This window comes from Penicillium angulare (assembly GCF_028827245.1).
Source record: "Penicillium angulare strain IBT 27051 chromosome Unknown utg000007l_segment0_segment0, whole genome shotgun sequence".
Taxonomy (NCBI): Eukaryota; Fungi; Ascomycota; class Eurotiomycetes; order Eurotiales; family Aspergillaceae; genus Penicillium; species Penicillium angulare.
In genome coordinates this window covers 3256936-3271553 of record NW_026623166.1, presented here as the reverse complement: position 1 = coordinate 3271553, position 14618 = coordinate 3256936, and the positions used below count along the sequence as shown (strand labels likewise).

Genomic DNA, 14618 nt, shown 5'->3' with positions numbered 1-14618 from the left:
ATATCTTTCTAGATATTAAATAAGTATCTATATCGATATAGATCCTTCTATAGGTACTCTTATAGATCCTTAGGTTAGCTAAACTTAATAAAACTATCCTCTAGGTCTAGTTTAGAGAGATCTAGATAGGTAAAGATAAATAATCTCTAATCTTTTTTTAGACTTAGAGGATTAAGCTTCTTTGTACTGTCGGGTTATCTATAACTACTATTACCGTTAGTAGGTTCTTTAGATTTAGTTCTATATATTAGTATCTTATCAATAGTAAGGATTTCATAAACTATAGTAATTTATTTGTTCAGGGAATATAAGATAGATAAGACGTAATCTAATTGGCTGAGATATACTTCCAAATAGATATAGGTCTATACAGCTTTAAGTAATATAAAATAATCTTTGATATAATGTAAGAACCAGAAAACAGAAGAACTTTCGTACGATTTAACTAAAATATTAAAGATAAAGAAAAAGGAAAGAGGGGAGTTAGGCTCCTATACATTATTATACAGGAGAATCAGATGGGTGTGGGATTATGTGATCTATTATGTGATCCCGCAACCTCATAACCTCAACATTAGTATTAACTCAGCATCGGTTCGTTACAGATTGTCTGATTGGAGTTTCGGCTGAGTTTGGAGAAGCTTCTTTCAATATAGATCTACTAGAGGAAGAGATGATTTCAGTATCTGATTGACTCAGTAAAGCTATTGCAATGGGGACAGAGGGTGCCTCCAAAAGTCGTGGATTAATATTTTTCATCTTGAGGTCGATGGAGGAGGCGGGAGTCTTAGTCTTTTATCGATTCCCTATCTCTAAAGATACTTCTCTAGATGAAATATCGTTGTAGCTAGTTGGTAATACCTATGGGAGATAACACAATTTAATTTTGATATTATATGAATGTTCAGTAGAAGCATAGACCAAGAAATTGGTAATATCGCTGAACTGAGGGACGTTGCGATAGCTTCCCCAATTGCAGCTAATTCCGTTGCGCGTATGGGCCAGATGCATGTCAATTAAGTGGCGACGAAGAGAGTCCTATCGGCTGTGGGGGAATTTATATGGAGGAGGATTCGATGATGATTGGCGAGATAGACCATAGTAAATGATATATATATTCGTTGGACATTCCATAGTGTCTTTGAGGCACAGCAATTCTTCTAACTGATCGAGTAATCCACCTTTATTATCAAAATCCTAGTTAAGCTGATTTCCTTACTTACTTAGCTTGTTTAGTTGCAACAACACAACTATATCCCTAGTAACCTAGATATGTCGAGTAAGTAGCTTGTTATTATTAAAACTCTCTATATCGGGTCTATAAAAGTTTTCCACTAGATATACCCGTTTAGCAAATATATAATTAGAAGCAGGTGGTTCCCAGCTTCAATCATTAGAGTTTTTGTTATTAGAGACTTTATTAGACTTACTAAGGAGTTACTTTATCTGTCTGTTAACTTCAAATATAGATGTATTTTGGAAATGGTCTTTCCTAGCTGCCTCTTATATATTAGTTACTAGCCTTTTTCTAAGTTTAGTAATTTCTTTTTTAATATTCTTATACTTTTAATAAAGGTAAGGAAAGGGTGTTCAAGTGTTCTTCACAGAGCTGGCTAGTGATCATATCTCTGCTATAAACTCTCTTTTCTCCTATTGAAGTTATAAAAGTTCTGGATATTGGTAGATAGTATACTTATATATCGCAGTAAGCTTAGACAGGGTGTAAGGGTCTCTTTTTCTTAGTATACTTCTAATAAAATATATAAGGCCCTCCTAAGATAGTCGAAGAAGAACAACATATTAAAGATCATATCCAATAAATTATGATTAGTAGTGTTTTTTGAAAACAATATCGCTAGACTGGCCAAAGACCCTTTACCGCTCTTAGCTAATGAAATTACCTATATACTACTTGTTAGCCTTAGTAGTACTAAATCTCTATTTCTATAATATTATGATTTTAATAAATTTAGTATATAAATAACTTACGATTAACTTTATTTACCGTCTAACAATAAAAGTTGTAATATCCGATTTTATCTTTAAATCTAGTATCTTAGCCTAGTTCTTTTAGAGCTTACCAACTTAATTTATAAGTTATTACTAGAGAGTTATGGAGTTTATAACTATATAGAGTATATATAAAGTAATATAAGAGAGGTATATTAAGGACTTCTAGCTTCTATTGGAGGGGAAGAGAGAATTAGTACTTAGGAACTTATAGCTGCTAAATAAGCTTAGGTAAGTTTAGTATTAATAAATACTCTATCTCGGAAAACAAACAAGATTATTTAAGTAATCAGGTAATATACTAGTTAATAATCACTATATATAAAAAATTTGGTTCTAGTAGTAAGTATTAGTATTAAATCTATAATATATAAATCTGTGGACTAGGAGTCCTCTTATCTATTAGTACTCTCTAGTTAACCTTTAAGATTATAAAACTCTATGATAGTATAGAGAACATTATATTTACTTTAAGGATCTTTTAGGTAAAAAAGTTTAATATTATAATAGTAGACTAATTCTGGAAGGTCTTTTAATAATATATACTTTAGAAGATTACTTATAAAGATTTTAGCCTATTTGTGTTTGTTAAGGGATAAGTAGTTAGATAAGGAGGTTTCTTATAAAAGTAAGATACTAAGGTAAGTTCTAGTAATAATAGACTATAGCTATACTATAGTAAACTAGATAACTATATTTCTATAATAAAAAAACCTTAAATAGATCTAGTAGTACTAGTAGAGTATATAGAAGATATCTATATCTAAAGTATTCTTATCTTTTGTTTATTAGGGGATTTTGCGCTTGGCCGGGAAGGGATCCTTTAGAAACTATACTACTATTAGCTTAATTTCCTCTAGGATAGAAGGAATACTTATACTTATTATATCTATTTATAGGTGTCCTTATTAATACAGTGATAGACAAATAGCTTGAAATATTGATAAAGGTATCGCCAGTACTTATTATAAGATTATAGTCCTTTTTCCTATAATATTCTAAATATCTAATTAAAAAAATTTATATAGATCGTATAGTCCTCCAGAAGAAGATAGTCTATATAGTTCTTATTCAACTAAATATAAAATCTATTTTTATAAGTTATTCCCTACCTAATATATCTTATTCTAAGAAGTTTCCTATTTACTTTCGCTAGTAACGTTTAACGATAGTAAGACCTAGTAATATCTTCAATTTAAAGTTTAGAGGTAGCTATCTAAGACTATAGAAATATTCTAGTCTAGTTTAAGTTTTCTTGTAAAGAATAGGGTTAGTCTAGTATTAGTATTTATCACCCTAAGTCAACTAAGTAAAAATAGATACTATAGTAAAAAGCCAGGATAAATGGCCAAATTTGGAATCTCGAAACACAGCCAATAAGGTTGTTAAGATCGAATTTGGGAGAGAAGGTTAGGGATAAGGAGAAAACTAAGAGAACGCAAGAACACCGAAAGAAAGGGAGGAAGAGGTATCTTATAGGCACCTAGACAAACAAAACAAAAAGAGAGGGCACCTAGATAGGACCACAAAGAGAAGCCACTTTCGGTATCATTTAGTCGCAAGTAGAATCTAAGGGAATGACTGTTGAGCAAGCGCCAAACAATAGGACCAGTTAATAATAACTAAAGGCGCTAAGTAGGTGCAAAATAGTAATAGTGCTGGACAATAGGCGGTGAAGCGCTCGCTCGCCCTCCAAAGTTACGGGTGGAAAAGCGGCCGTTTCTGGCGTCAAAGGCTGTCATTTTCGGCGTCCTTTTCACAGGTCCTTATATTCTACTTGTAATTCTTTTTCTCTCTTTCTGTATTTCCTTTCTAATTTTGTTATCAAAATGTCCATTGAAATGGACACTCATGGCACTTTTACGTCGCTTTAAGGAAGTCGAGTCGTGTCACTTTCTATCTACCTGATGCTTTCTCAATACCCTCGAAAGGGTTTACACAGAACCTGGCCTTGGTCAATGGCTGTGACATCGTTTGGATGTAACTGTACAGCCATCGATTTCCCATAGCAGAATCAAGCCAGATGTCGCATACCAGGCAGGACCTCTATGTTAAGCTCAGCATCGCTCGCCGGTTCTTTTTATTTGTCTTTCTAGTTGTCTTTCCAATTAGTTCTCTACATTATCTATGTAGAGCTTACAGTACAGGTAGCTGTGTAATCGGTAGTAAAGTCTATCTATGGCCAAGGGGGGGTTTTCCCCCGATGATCGTCATTGTCCCACGTACCTATAAGAATAAGGGCAAATAAAAGACTTTGTTAAGCCAAGGGTAAAGACACGTATGAAAGTTTCCTCGTTGAAAGAATTATATACACTAGAACAAGGTAAAGCCACATTCACATTCACGGTCCCAATATGAGACCGACACCGCGGACCAAGATAAAAGGTGTAATTTTAAGAGACAATAAACGTTAGAGAGGGTATCCGATAGACTTTTCCACAACCACTCTCATGAACAGCCGAAAACCAGTCACAAGATTGAGTAGCTAAAAACCACTCGATGCCATCTGTTTTATACCAATGCCCAACAAATGGCAATGGCAAAGGGAGACGCGACTTTTTTTACTTGATTTGGAAAACCTGGTTGTCATGATTATTTCCTTTTCTCAACTTATGAATCACCTCGGTCAAATCGGCTAAGAACCTCCGCCGGCACAGTGGGAATGTACTTCCGTGCTCGCTCACGATTTGTACCGCCAAGACCAGCACCATAGCTAATCAGCATGTCTGTACTGGTTGGAAGAGAGAAGGGAAGGAAGAGTGTAGGGTCTAAAAAGACACTATTTATATTCGGGCGGTCGTCTCGTGCCGAAGCCGCCAAGCTCATACTCGGGCGGGACGATGCAGCTACCGAGCCGGGAGATGCGTGGCCCTGCTGTTCTGGCGAGGCATGGTTCTCGGATGAATTCTGGTCTTTAGTAGGTGTTTTAGGACGGCCTTCTTCCGTTGTAGGCGGGGGTGCTGATGCCTTCTCTTTCTCTGCTTGGAGTTTTGCTTGTTCGCGGAAGATAATTTCGGGGTCGCGTTGCATTTCCAGAAGATATTTCATGGCTTGTTTGGTTAGGCCCTTTTCGCCGACTTCGGGTCTATATGATTTGACGGCGTGGAGGAGTTGGATTGGAAAGAGCTGTTGGAGTTGGAGGAGAGTTGTGACGAGGGATTCGTGGTCGTCGCCTAGAGAGGAGAAGCATTGGAGCCATTGGAGAAGTTGAATGACGGGGGCTAGATGGCGACGGGCAGAATCGATTGTTGATTCGCCGGTGCTGGTCATAGAGCCGTTTTCGTAGTGTTCGGGTTGTCTGTTGTTTGTGCGGCCCCAGTCTTCTAATGCTGAGACATTCATGCGTATTTGCATGGCTTTTGTTCGTGCTAGGTAGCGTCTTGTACTCATGATACGATTGAAGATCTCGGCGCTGAGCCAATAGAGAAGTTGGGAGATGATTTGGGTAGTGATGACAGAGTGGACGTCATAGAGATCTAGGACGAAGAGTGTTGACGAGAGCAATGATGTGATGTTTCGAGGGGAGACTTGGGCTCGCCGCCGTGGAGAGGGAGGGCGGAATCGTTTCTCTGCTGGTTCAGGGGCCTCGGACTTCTTCTTGCGGAAAAGTTTCCATTCATTTTGAAATGCGACATCTTCTAGTCCTGGGATGGTTTCATGATCCAGCATGGCTGCATCTAGGACTTTGTTCATTCGTCGTTCGGCGTCGCGGATAATTAGAACGAAGATTTCGTTGACTAGCTCCGCTAGATGTAGTTGAAATTCAACGGTTGACTCGACCAACCCGCCATCTTTCTTTAGATAGTGCAGTAGAAGTGTGGCGTTGGAAAGCCAGAATGCCTGCATTGTCATATCCCACTGATGGCGCTCAACAACGTCATTTATCTTTTCCGTTGCAGAGGTTAGAAGCTCAGCAAGTAGCTCGGGACTAGCATGATAGTGAGCATAACGCGCACTGAGAAACAACAAGTTCGCAGGAACGGGCTTTTGAGACGGCGATCGTTGTGGCGTCATGTTGGTGATAATAATATCCAAGATGTGCTCCAGTTCATGATCCTGAAAAACAAACATCTGGTCGTTCAAACAGCGATCCCACACGAATTCCTGCTGCTCCTGTTCGAGATCATCCTCATCCGACGGCTCAAACTTCTCATCCAACCCAAGACTAGACAAATCAACCTCCAAATTGATCGCACTCTCTTCCATCATCATCCGCCTCTTTATCTCATTCTCCGCAAGTTCTTCTTCAAACCGACCATGCGCAAGTCCAGCATCATAGAAATCATCCACAACAGCCCCGGGACCAAAGTTATACCCGTTCTCGTGTAAATACTCCGAAATCTCACTACCGGGCTGCGCAAAGTCAAACGCCGTCCCGCCAGAAGAAGACTTGATATCCGGTGAAGCCCCATGATCAAGCAAGATCTTCGCAATAGCTTTATGTCGATTCGTCATAGCCCACATCAATGCGCTCCACTGGTTCCGATCCTGCTGATCAACAAAGGCACCAGCATCAAGAAGCGCCGAAACAACATCTTGATGCCCGAAACAGCTTGCGTAGATAAGCGGCACTGTCCCTTCCTCATCCTTCATGTTTACATCGATATAACTTTTCGCATCGCCCGTAAGAAGCTTTTGTACTCGTTCCACGTCGCCGTTGCTGGCTGCCATGTTCAGACTCTTTTGTAAGATATCTTTCTTCTCGGCCGTTGACAATTTATCGTCTGTTGCTATGCCTTCTTCGTCTGCGGCTAGGGAGTCAACTTCACGATGTGCTGCTTGCGCTGCGAGCATCTCCATGAGTCGGGAGTCGCTATCTTCGATATCTCGTCCATACTGGGCGCGAAGGTCTGTTTCCGGGTCATGCGTGTGGTCATCAAGGGCTAGGCTGAAAGTAAGAGGTTTCGCAGCGACAGGTGTAGTAAGGAATTGGGATTGTCCTGCCAGTAGCCATAGCTACATGTTAGCAGATGATTCGAGGCAATAATCCTTACGGGATGGCTTTTGCTCGGCGCGAGTAAGTACTGTTCGTAAAACATCTCGTTCCCAGGCACCATTCCCGAGCTCGGACCATAAAGCGTGTGCGTATCTAGCTGAAGATATGGACTTACCCTGCCACGCATCGTACATCTCTGTCTCTTGCTGATATACCGGGACCGAGCGGCGATCATCGAGTGATTTAGGGAGGTCATCGGGCAGTTCTTGAGTTGGTCCAAGGGACGCGGGGCTATGGCCGGGATCAGAGTCGTCGAGCTGGTCCTCTGAAGCCCCGCGCCGCGGCTCGGTGCTGTCCATCGTGGCGGGCCAAAGGTGAGGGAAACACTGAGCGGGACATCCAAGGTATGCGACAAAGGATTAATCCCAGGGTGAAGTGTGAAAGAGAGTCAAAAGATAGTGAGAGGACTCGGTGGATGGGGGTGAAAGGTGGTGGAATTGGGGGTTTCGGGCTGGAAAATGGTGTTCCGCCAGCAGATCAGTTTACTATGACGCACGGCAAATCTATTCTATGTGAAACAATACAACATCAACTTGAACCGAGGTGTGATATTTTAGCCTGTCGATTAAGTTGATGCGATATGATTTATGTCACTACTTTTTCATGAAACAAAAACCAAAGGACCAGTAGTGGTACTAAAGTCAAAGAATTAAAATAAAGCCAAAAATTTATAGTATCGACTTTGCTATGCCAATCCGTGATATCGCCCAATTCCAACGTGTATGCAATGTTCGCTGTAAACGCAATGAATCAAGCAGAAATCCAAACGAGGGTATGAAGAGCAAAAAAAAAGTGCAGATATAGATACAAGGCACATATCAATCGATATATAGCCAAAAAAAAATCAACAATACTCGGTAGCGAGCAGGGGTATGAAAAACAAAAATCCAATCATCAAAGAGGGAATACGAATCAAAAAAAAAACCAAAACATTAAAATCAAAAAAGAGGGGAAATTCATTCAAGATCTTTGCTGCGAGCTTGAATCTCGTCCTCGCGGAGGGATGACATCCAAAGGCACCGTTCAATAACTCCTTGAACGGGCATGAATCGGTACTTGGTGCTCGCGTCGATCAAACGGAGCAGACTCTTGACGAGCCGGGCAGCAGTCCGGTATCGCTCGAAATTAACCAGCAGATCACCTCCCTTACGAGTGATCTGGGCAGGCTTTTGTGCATTATACGTGAGGTCGTGTACATAGAGACCTGAATGATCGACGATTAGCAATTGTAAACGAATAAGAAAATAAAATGGTATTCCACTTACCGATGAAAGGAATACAGCCTTCCCGTAAATTGGCTGTCTCCATCTCAACGCGCAGGTCATGAAAATTGCGAACAGGCTGGATAAGAGCCTCCATGTCTTTGAACAGCCTCCTGTCCTCCAAAGGAACAAGTTGCCAGGTCCTTTGAAGCCGTGAGCAATCCGAGGAAGACAATGCGATGGCAATCTGCAACATAGTTGCATAATTGCAGATGCGCCGAGCATGGGCAGCAGTGTGAATGAACTTGATGATTGTGCGTGCTCGCTCATTGATGTTGCGAGTCAAGACTATCTCAGAGACTACCCATTTCACCACAAGATTGAAGCGCCCAACAACCAAATCAATACCTTTTCGTTCTTCGGAAATGAGGAACTGGACCCAGCTTTCAATGCACTGGGACCCGCTACTCCATCTCATTTCTACCAAGTCTCTCCAATCAACCTCGCTCAGAGCAGCCATTTCAACCAATGTCAATTGTTGCGCAAGCATCTGAGATTCACATGCAAGGACAAACGGCACATGATCAGGACCATGGTCGATAGTGACATTGTATTGCTCGTTCTGCTCTTTCTCTGAGTTGGAAAGAACATCACTAGAGAATTCAGGCACGCGTCTAGGCTGAGGAGTGGCACTTTCCGCCTCACGGCGCCGAGGAGAAGTGTCTGGAGTGAGTGGCTGGGCCTGGAAAAGAACCTTATCCAGAGGCGATACACAAGAGTTGAAGGAGCTTGGATGTTGAATGGTCATAGGAGGAGAGGGAGGGTGTGCCAGTGGGTGAGGTGGAATTTCCACAGTTGACGAATTGAGGCTGCGGGTGTCACTCGATAAACGGCCCTCAATGGCTTCCCGTCTGTCAATGATATCCACAGACATTTCCGACAGATTCCTGGGTGTAACATGCCCCGTGCTACCGGCCGCTAGTTGTGGGATAGTTGAGCCTCTGGGAATGCGTCGAATGCTATCTGTTTCATTGACAATTTGGATCGATGGGTGAGATGACACCAACTCCGAAGTATCTCGACTAGATATAAGGCTGAGAGGAGGTCCCTGTATATCGATAATCTGGCTATGAATATGGGGTCGATTCACGGGTGGCCGTTTCATAGACTCATCAGTGAGACCACGTTCGAGAAGAGGAATGGAATTATACGACTCTTCTGACTCCGCGACGGAGTCAGAATACGGCCTGGGTGGCGCCAGTCGACCCCCAACGGTGGAGTAGCCGGACATATCTGTCTGTCGTCTCCGAGCGAGAGCGTCCCAACCGAGTTGACTCTTGTCAGGTTGCTGTTCAACGCCAGGGTCCAAGTTCTTTTCAAATCCTTTTTCTTCGTCCGGTGGCGGTGAGTTAGGCCATTTGCCCTCCAATTTTAGCAGAGTTGACTCGACACCACCGTCATCATCGTCTGGAATCTGTGCAAAGCGAGCGATAGCTGCTTCAAACGAGCGACGTTTCTGATCACGATTTGGTCGACCCTGAATCAGAGAGTATCGAGGATTCGGAGGAATAAGAGTACTTTGAGGCCTAGATGGAACTTCAGATGCAGTCATTGTGGTTTCTGCTAGAGAGTCATTGTAGGATCGAGCGGTATCAATACTTCCACGTGCGGGCATTTGATCATCACCCACGACCTGCATTTGACGCAAGTTTCCGCCAGGTCTTCTGCGAAGCGCAGGGCCAGAATTTTTACCTCCCAGGTCTTGTCCATATTGCGAGCTCACAGAGGACTTGCCTGCATCGCTATCCATTGAATTGCGCTGTCTGGAAATTCCACTTTGAAAAGAGGCATATTTTCGGAGTCGAAGGGAGAGCGAGACTCGTTTGCGAGGTGCAGCTTGACTCTCGTTAGAGAAAGATCTGCGTTGGGAAGCAATGCTCTGTGGATAAGGCTTCCTTATATCCGAAACTTCGCCATTGAAACAAATCGGAACGGAGTGTTCACTTTTAGCTTGTGTCGATGATGAAACAAGAGATTTAGAAGACATGATAGCCATATCATGGGTATTCAAGTATTGCGTCTGATCATTATCATCTCGATGCTGATCATCTTGTACAGCTCCCGACATTGTAGGAAATTCGAATCCCGTATCATCGACAATGACAATAGATTCACTGCCCATAGTAATACCACTCTTGATCTTCGATTCATTACCCTCCGGAACTTGCAGGGAATCGACAGGAATATTCTCACCGGGTTCCTGGTAGGTTACCTGAACCGTGGGTGTATCGGGCTGTTGTTGAGCATCCTGTTGTGCCGCTTGCTCCATAGCGTCTCGATATTGCTTCAGAGATCGTTCACAGAGAATATCGATTCGTGCAGGGCGCTTTGGTACGGTAGCCATCTTTCTTTCTCGGTAGTACTCAGATCCCAGAGCAATGTGATGTGGCATTGCAGATGTCTTGCCACGAGATGGCAGACTGCTAAGCTCAGATGTGGTTGTCATGCGCGCAGAGACGCTCTGGCCCCCATTCCGGGTATGGAGAGCTCGTCTGATAGAGCCAATTATAGTTTTCATCCCCGAGTTCGATTGCGCCGTCTTTGGACCACCATCTGTACTTCGACGGTCTGAATTAGTTGACGAGGACGGGGCAGCTAGCGGAGGAGAGTCCGGCACCATCATCGCCATGTATGATTCCGCGGGCGGATACAATTCTCCTCGGATGAATCTGACGGGGTCTAACATCTCCTGCGGAGGTGCCGGCGACCCAGAATCCATTCCAGTTGGAAGCCGGTCGTCTCGCACCGAATCAGAAAAGCTACCACTTCTCTTGTGGCCATGAAATGGATGTCGTGAAAGCATTGGTGATGTTGGCGGAGCTTCATTAGGTGAGATTGATTTAGTGAGACCCAATGCAACGGGCCGTGGGGCTTTGCTCCTGGCGTAAGAAGTAGACACCCGTCTAAGGGATTTGGGAGGCAATGAGCATGACAGCGCCAGCATGCTTTGGTCGCTCTTGGAAGAGAATGGGATACTATGTGCAGTGCCAGCTGAGTCGTTTCGATCATGTTGTGTGACAGTAGGAAAGCTCTTCCGAGAACTTGTGTCTACGTGAGGAGTCATCGCAGGAAGCGGGACAGTCTGTTGAGCAGTCTCGTCATCGTGTAGTTCGATCTGAGCGCTTCCAGGCATAATTGCGCTATCAGGATCATTATAGGCTCGAGAATAATCCGACGCTGTCCAGTAAACTGAACACTTGCCATTCCAGCATCGCTTCAGGTCAATAAGAATTTTCAAGTCGCTCGTGCCACCATTTTGTCGAGACTTTACATCTTGATAAAGCTCATTGATAGTCTCACAAAAGTGGGTGCGCAATTGGTAGTTCATAACAAAGTCGTCAACAAAATAATTTAGGATCCAATGGCGGAGAGCCGCAAATGTTCGAATACGGATAATTCGTCCATCTTCTTGGGGACGATTGATCGCCCATTGCAGACGTGCAAGCAGCAAGGCAAGAAGGTGATCGGCCGATAGATAACAACGGAAAGTGAGAAAGAAGTCAGACACCAGCTCATAGTCCATAAAGGACTCTGAAGAGATCTGTGCAACGATTCGGGCAGGCGTGGCAGCACTAATGTCCTTAGTGCCGGGAATATACCGTACAACTGTCTCGCCATCCATATCCGAAACCAAAGTTTCGTATATTGACGGCTGAACTGGACCCTTTAATTCGTAGACCATGGAATTCCTTGGTATGGGAGAGGCGCGACTAAGATCTATAGCTGCAGTCCCCGAAAACATTGAAACCGCAAAAGACGCACGATGACGCGAAAATGAATCTCGACTGTATGCACCTGGGCGCCCCGGCATGGGGTCAATCATTCCACCAAGTAGAGTTGAATTTCGAAAATTATCGGACATTGAGGTCCGCGTGTAGACGGAACTGTGCAGCATCGCACTACCTTCGGTATTGAATCGTGGCGACCCCAGGCGATAATGGGGAATGGGGATTTCCAATGCTGTGTCAGGCGAGTTTTCATTTGCAGTTTTAGGTCGGTCCTCAGATCGATCGATGACAATGCGTAACTCCCCACGTTTCCCTGCGCCAGATACTGATTGTTTATCCGATATCGTCGAGAACGAATTTGGTCGCTGCCGAGAACGCGTTTCTATTTCAGGTTGGGATGCTTCGATAAAAGCCGGTTTATATTCGTCTCGTACTCGTTCACGTGGGCGCAGCTCAGAGAGCTGGGAACTGGACCACCTCGATGGGTCATCTCGAGCTTGGGCGGTTCTGTGCGGCTGAAGGCGATCGGTCGTCACTTGATCAATAGATGAAAAGGGCACTATTGGGGGATCTTTCTGGGGTGTATTCGCAATCGGCCTGGAGATGGGGGGCGTATTGTCAGCATGCTGCATCACGATGTGCGACACGGGCCCGGACGTGCCGCAAAGAATATTGCAGACAGGGTATTTGAGATTGGGATATTTAGCAAGAATCGCGATCGTACCTGAGAAAGATCTTTCCATTCTGGCCGACACTGCCAACCGTAAAATGACCTGCTCGGCGGCCGGCTGGGCGCGCCTCTAATGGGCCGCGGTGCGTCTGGGATCGTTGCAATGGTCGGTCATTTCGTAATAACTCATGACTATCTTTGGCTCGTAGTGCTGCTGCCCCTGGCGCAGTTCCCGTCGTTGTAGTTCTTTCCCGGTTGGCTTTCAATTCCAGGTTCTTTTTTATCGAACTCCCCTGTGCTACTGTGTTCGCCCGGCGTAAATAGGTGGATTTCGCAGCGGGGCCGCTGCGTGTTCGGTCTGGGGTTCGTAATTCATCGATTCGAACTTGGGGCCGGGATAGATCTTTGGAATGTACGGGCCGATCCAGAGTAGTCGGGAATGGCTCCATGGTGAATTACCATAGGAACTTATTCGCAGGGATGGGTGGGCTATAGCTCTGGTATGAACCGCGCGCGACGCGGTTGCGGGGCCCGTATGTTGCTCACAGGCAAACGTCTCTCAACGAATGCATGGAGGCAGACCAGGTTGAGATTCAAAGTCGTACGAGGAGAATTGGATAAGAAATAAAAAACCAAAAGGAGATATCCGGAGGGGGAACCCAGAGAAGGAAGGAAAAAAAATAAAGGAACCACAGCTCTGTTTTCTTGGGTTTACGGGGAACGGGGGACCCGACACTACGGGACCAAACCGTTGCCACTTGGAGTTCACAGTGGACTTTCTCCCATACTCTCTCTACCTACCTTCCCTTCTATTTCACGATAATCTGTTCTTCTATTTTCCCCCTACATAAATCATCATTTTAATGGATCTATCTACTGATTCATCCTCGTCAATTTGTGCGAGATCCCATCTCCTGCCATCACACCCGTCATCATCTAAGATGATAGGTCCACTGTACCCTTGTCACCCGCCTCACGCCCCTCCGGTGAAGCGACCTACATTAGGGGCGAGTTCCGTGCCCTGAGTGGCTACAGGCCCCGCCGTTAATCCCCTTCTCCACCGTGAGTTCGGCTCACTGGGACGCGCTTTTGGGTATGAGGAGCTGATAGATGGAGCTTTCAGCTATGACACGTCCCGTTCAGACTCCATCTATAAATCCTTTCTTTTTCCCAGCAAACTGGATGGTCTCATGCAGTTCCACCATAAACGGATCCACTGGGGGCCTCAAGGCAACTTGTTGCATGATGCAGCGAGATTTGTGCAGAGATCCCTGACGACTAACCTCGATTCCCTGTTTTTCCTACTGTGTACTATTTAAAAATAAACCCACCCATCATATCATCTCATACACTCGATTCTGTCGTGGACTTATCAATCCTACGCTAATGTACCCGGGGGTGCGTATCACGGGATGATCTATGATCGCGCATCTCACATGATTCAATTGTTGGGGATCGACTGAGGATCCCGATCGTCTCTTTTCCAAACAGTTGAGTTTCTCTTTCCCCCCCTCTTTTAGAATAAAATCCCCGGCCCACAACTCTTGTTCCGGCTGCTGGCCGATCGAGATTGACCGCCCCTCATGATCGACAACTTTCCTCGCTTCGGAGGGAAATAAAAGCTAGTCTAAACGGTGATCGGCATGGAGGGGGTCTGGAAAAGGGATATGTACCACTGAAAATGCATACTACCTAGGCTTGGGATCTTCACTTCAACCGTATTCTTGCAAGCCCTACGGATGGGCTTTCGATGGATTTGCAAAAAAGCTCGCTCCAGATTGTGCCGACTGACACTGTCTCATTTGTCCGTGCAGAATACATATGTACATAATTGGCGGGGCGTAAAGTCTCGGACTCCGAGATTGTCTATTGCTTCTGAGGAATGTGAACTGGTCTTATGCAGATCAGAGACAACAGCATGTGCCATGTACTACTATGCGCCCCTCGGCAGG

The 14618-nt window shown here is 44.4% G+C and overlaps 2 protein-coding genes across 2 annotated transcripts; both read right to left on the bottom strand.

Annotated features, from left to right (window-relative positions):
• Positions 1-4620: 4620 nt before the first annotated feature.
• N7478_010475 (uncharacterized protein) lies at positions 4621-7305 on the bottom strand (the record flags this gene model as incomplete). The annotated part of the gene is made up of 2 exons (XM_056926689.1): positions 4621-6950; positions 7005-7305. The coding sequence occupies 2 exons, from the start codon at positions 7303-7305 to the stop codon at positions 4621-4623; spliced, it is 2631 nt and encodes an 876-aa protein (XP_056776059.1).
• Positions 7306-7962: 657 nt separating this feature from the next.
• On the bottom strand, positions 7963-13115 carry N7478_010474 (mitotic regulator LTE1; the record flags this gene model as incomplete). Its single annotated transcript, XM_056926688.1, has 3 exons — positions 7963-8210; positions 8272-12593; positions 12721-13115. 3 exons carry the CDS (start codon positions 13113-13115, stop codon positions 7963-7965), a joined length of 4965 nt encoding a protein of 1654 aa, XP_056776058.1.
• Between the last annotated feature and the right edge of the window lie 1503 nt (positions 13116-14618).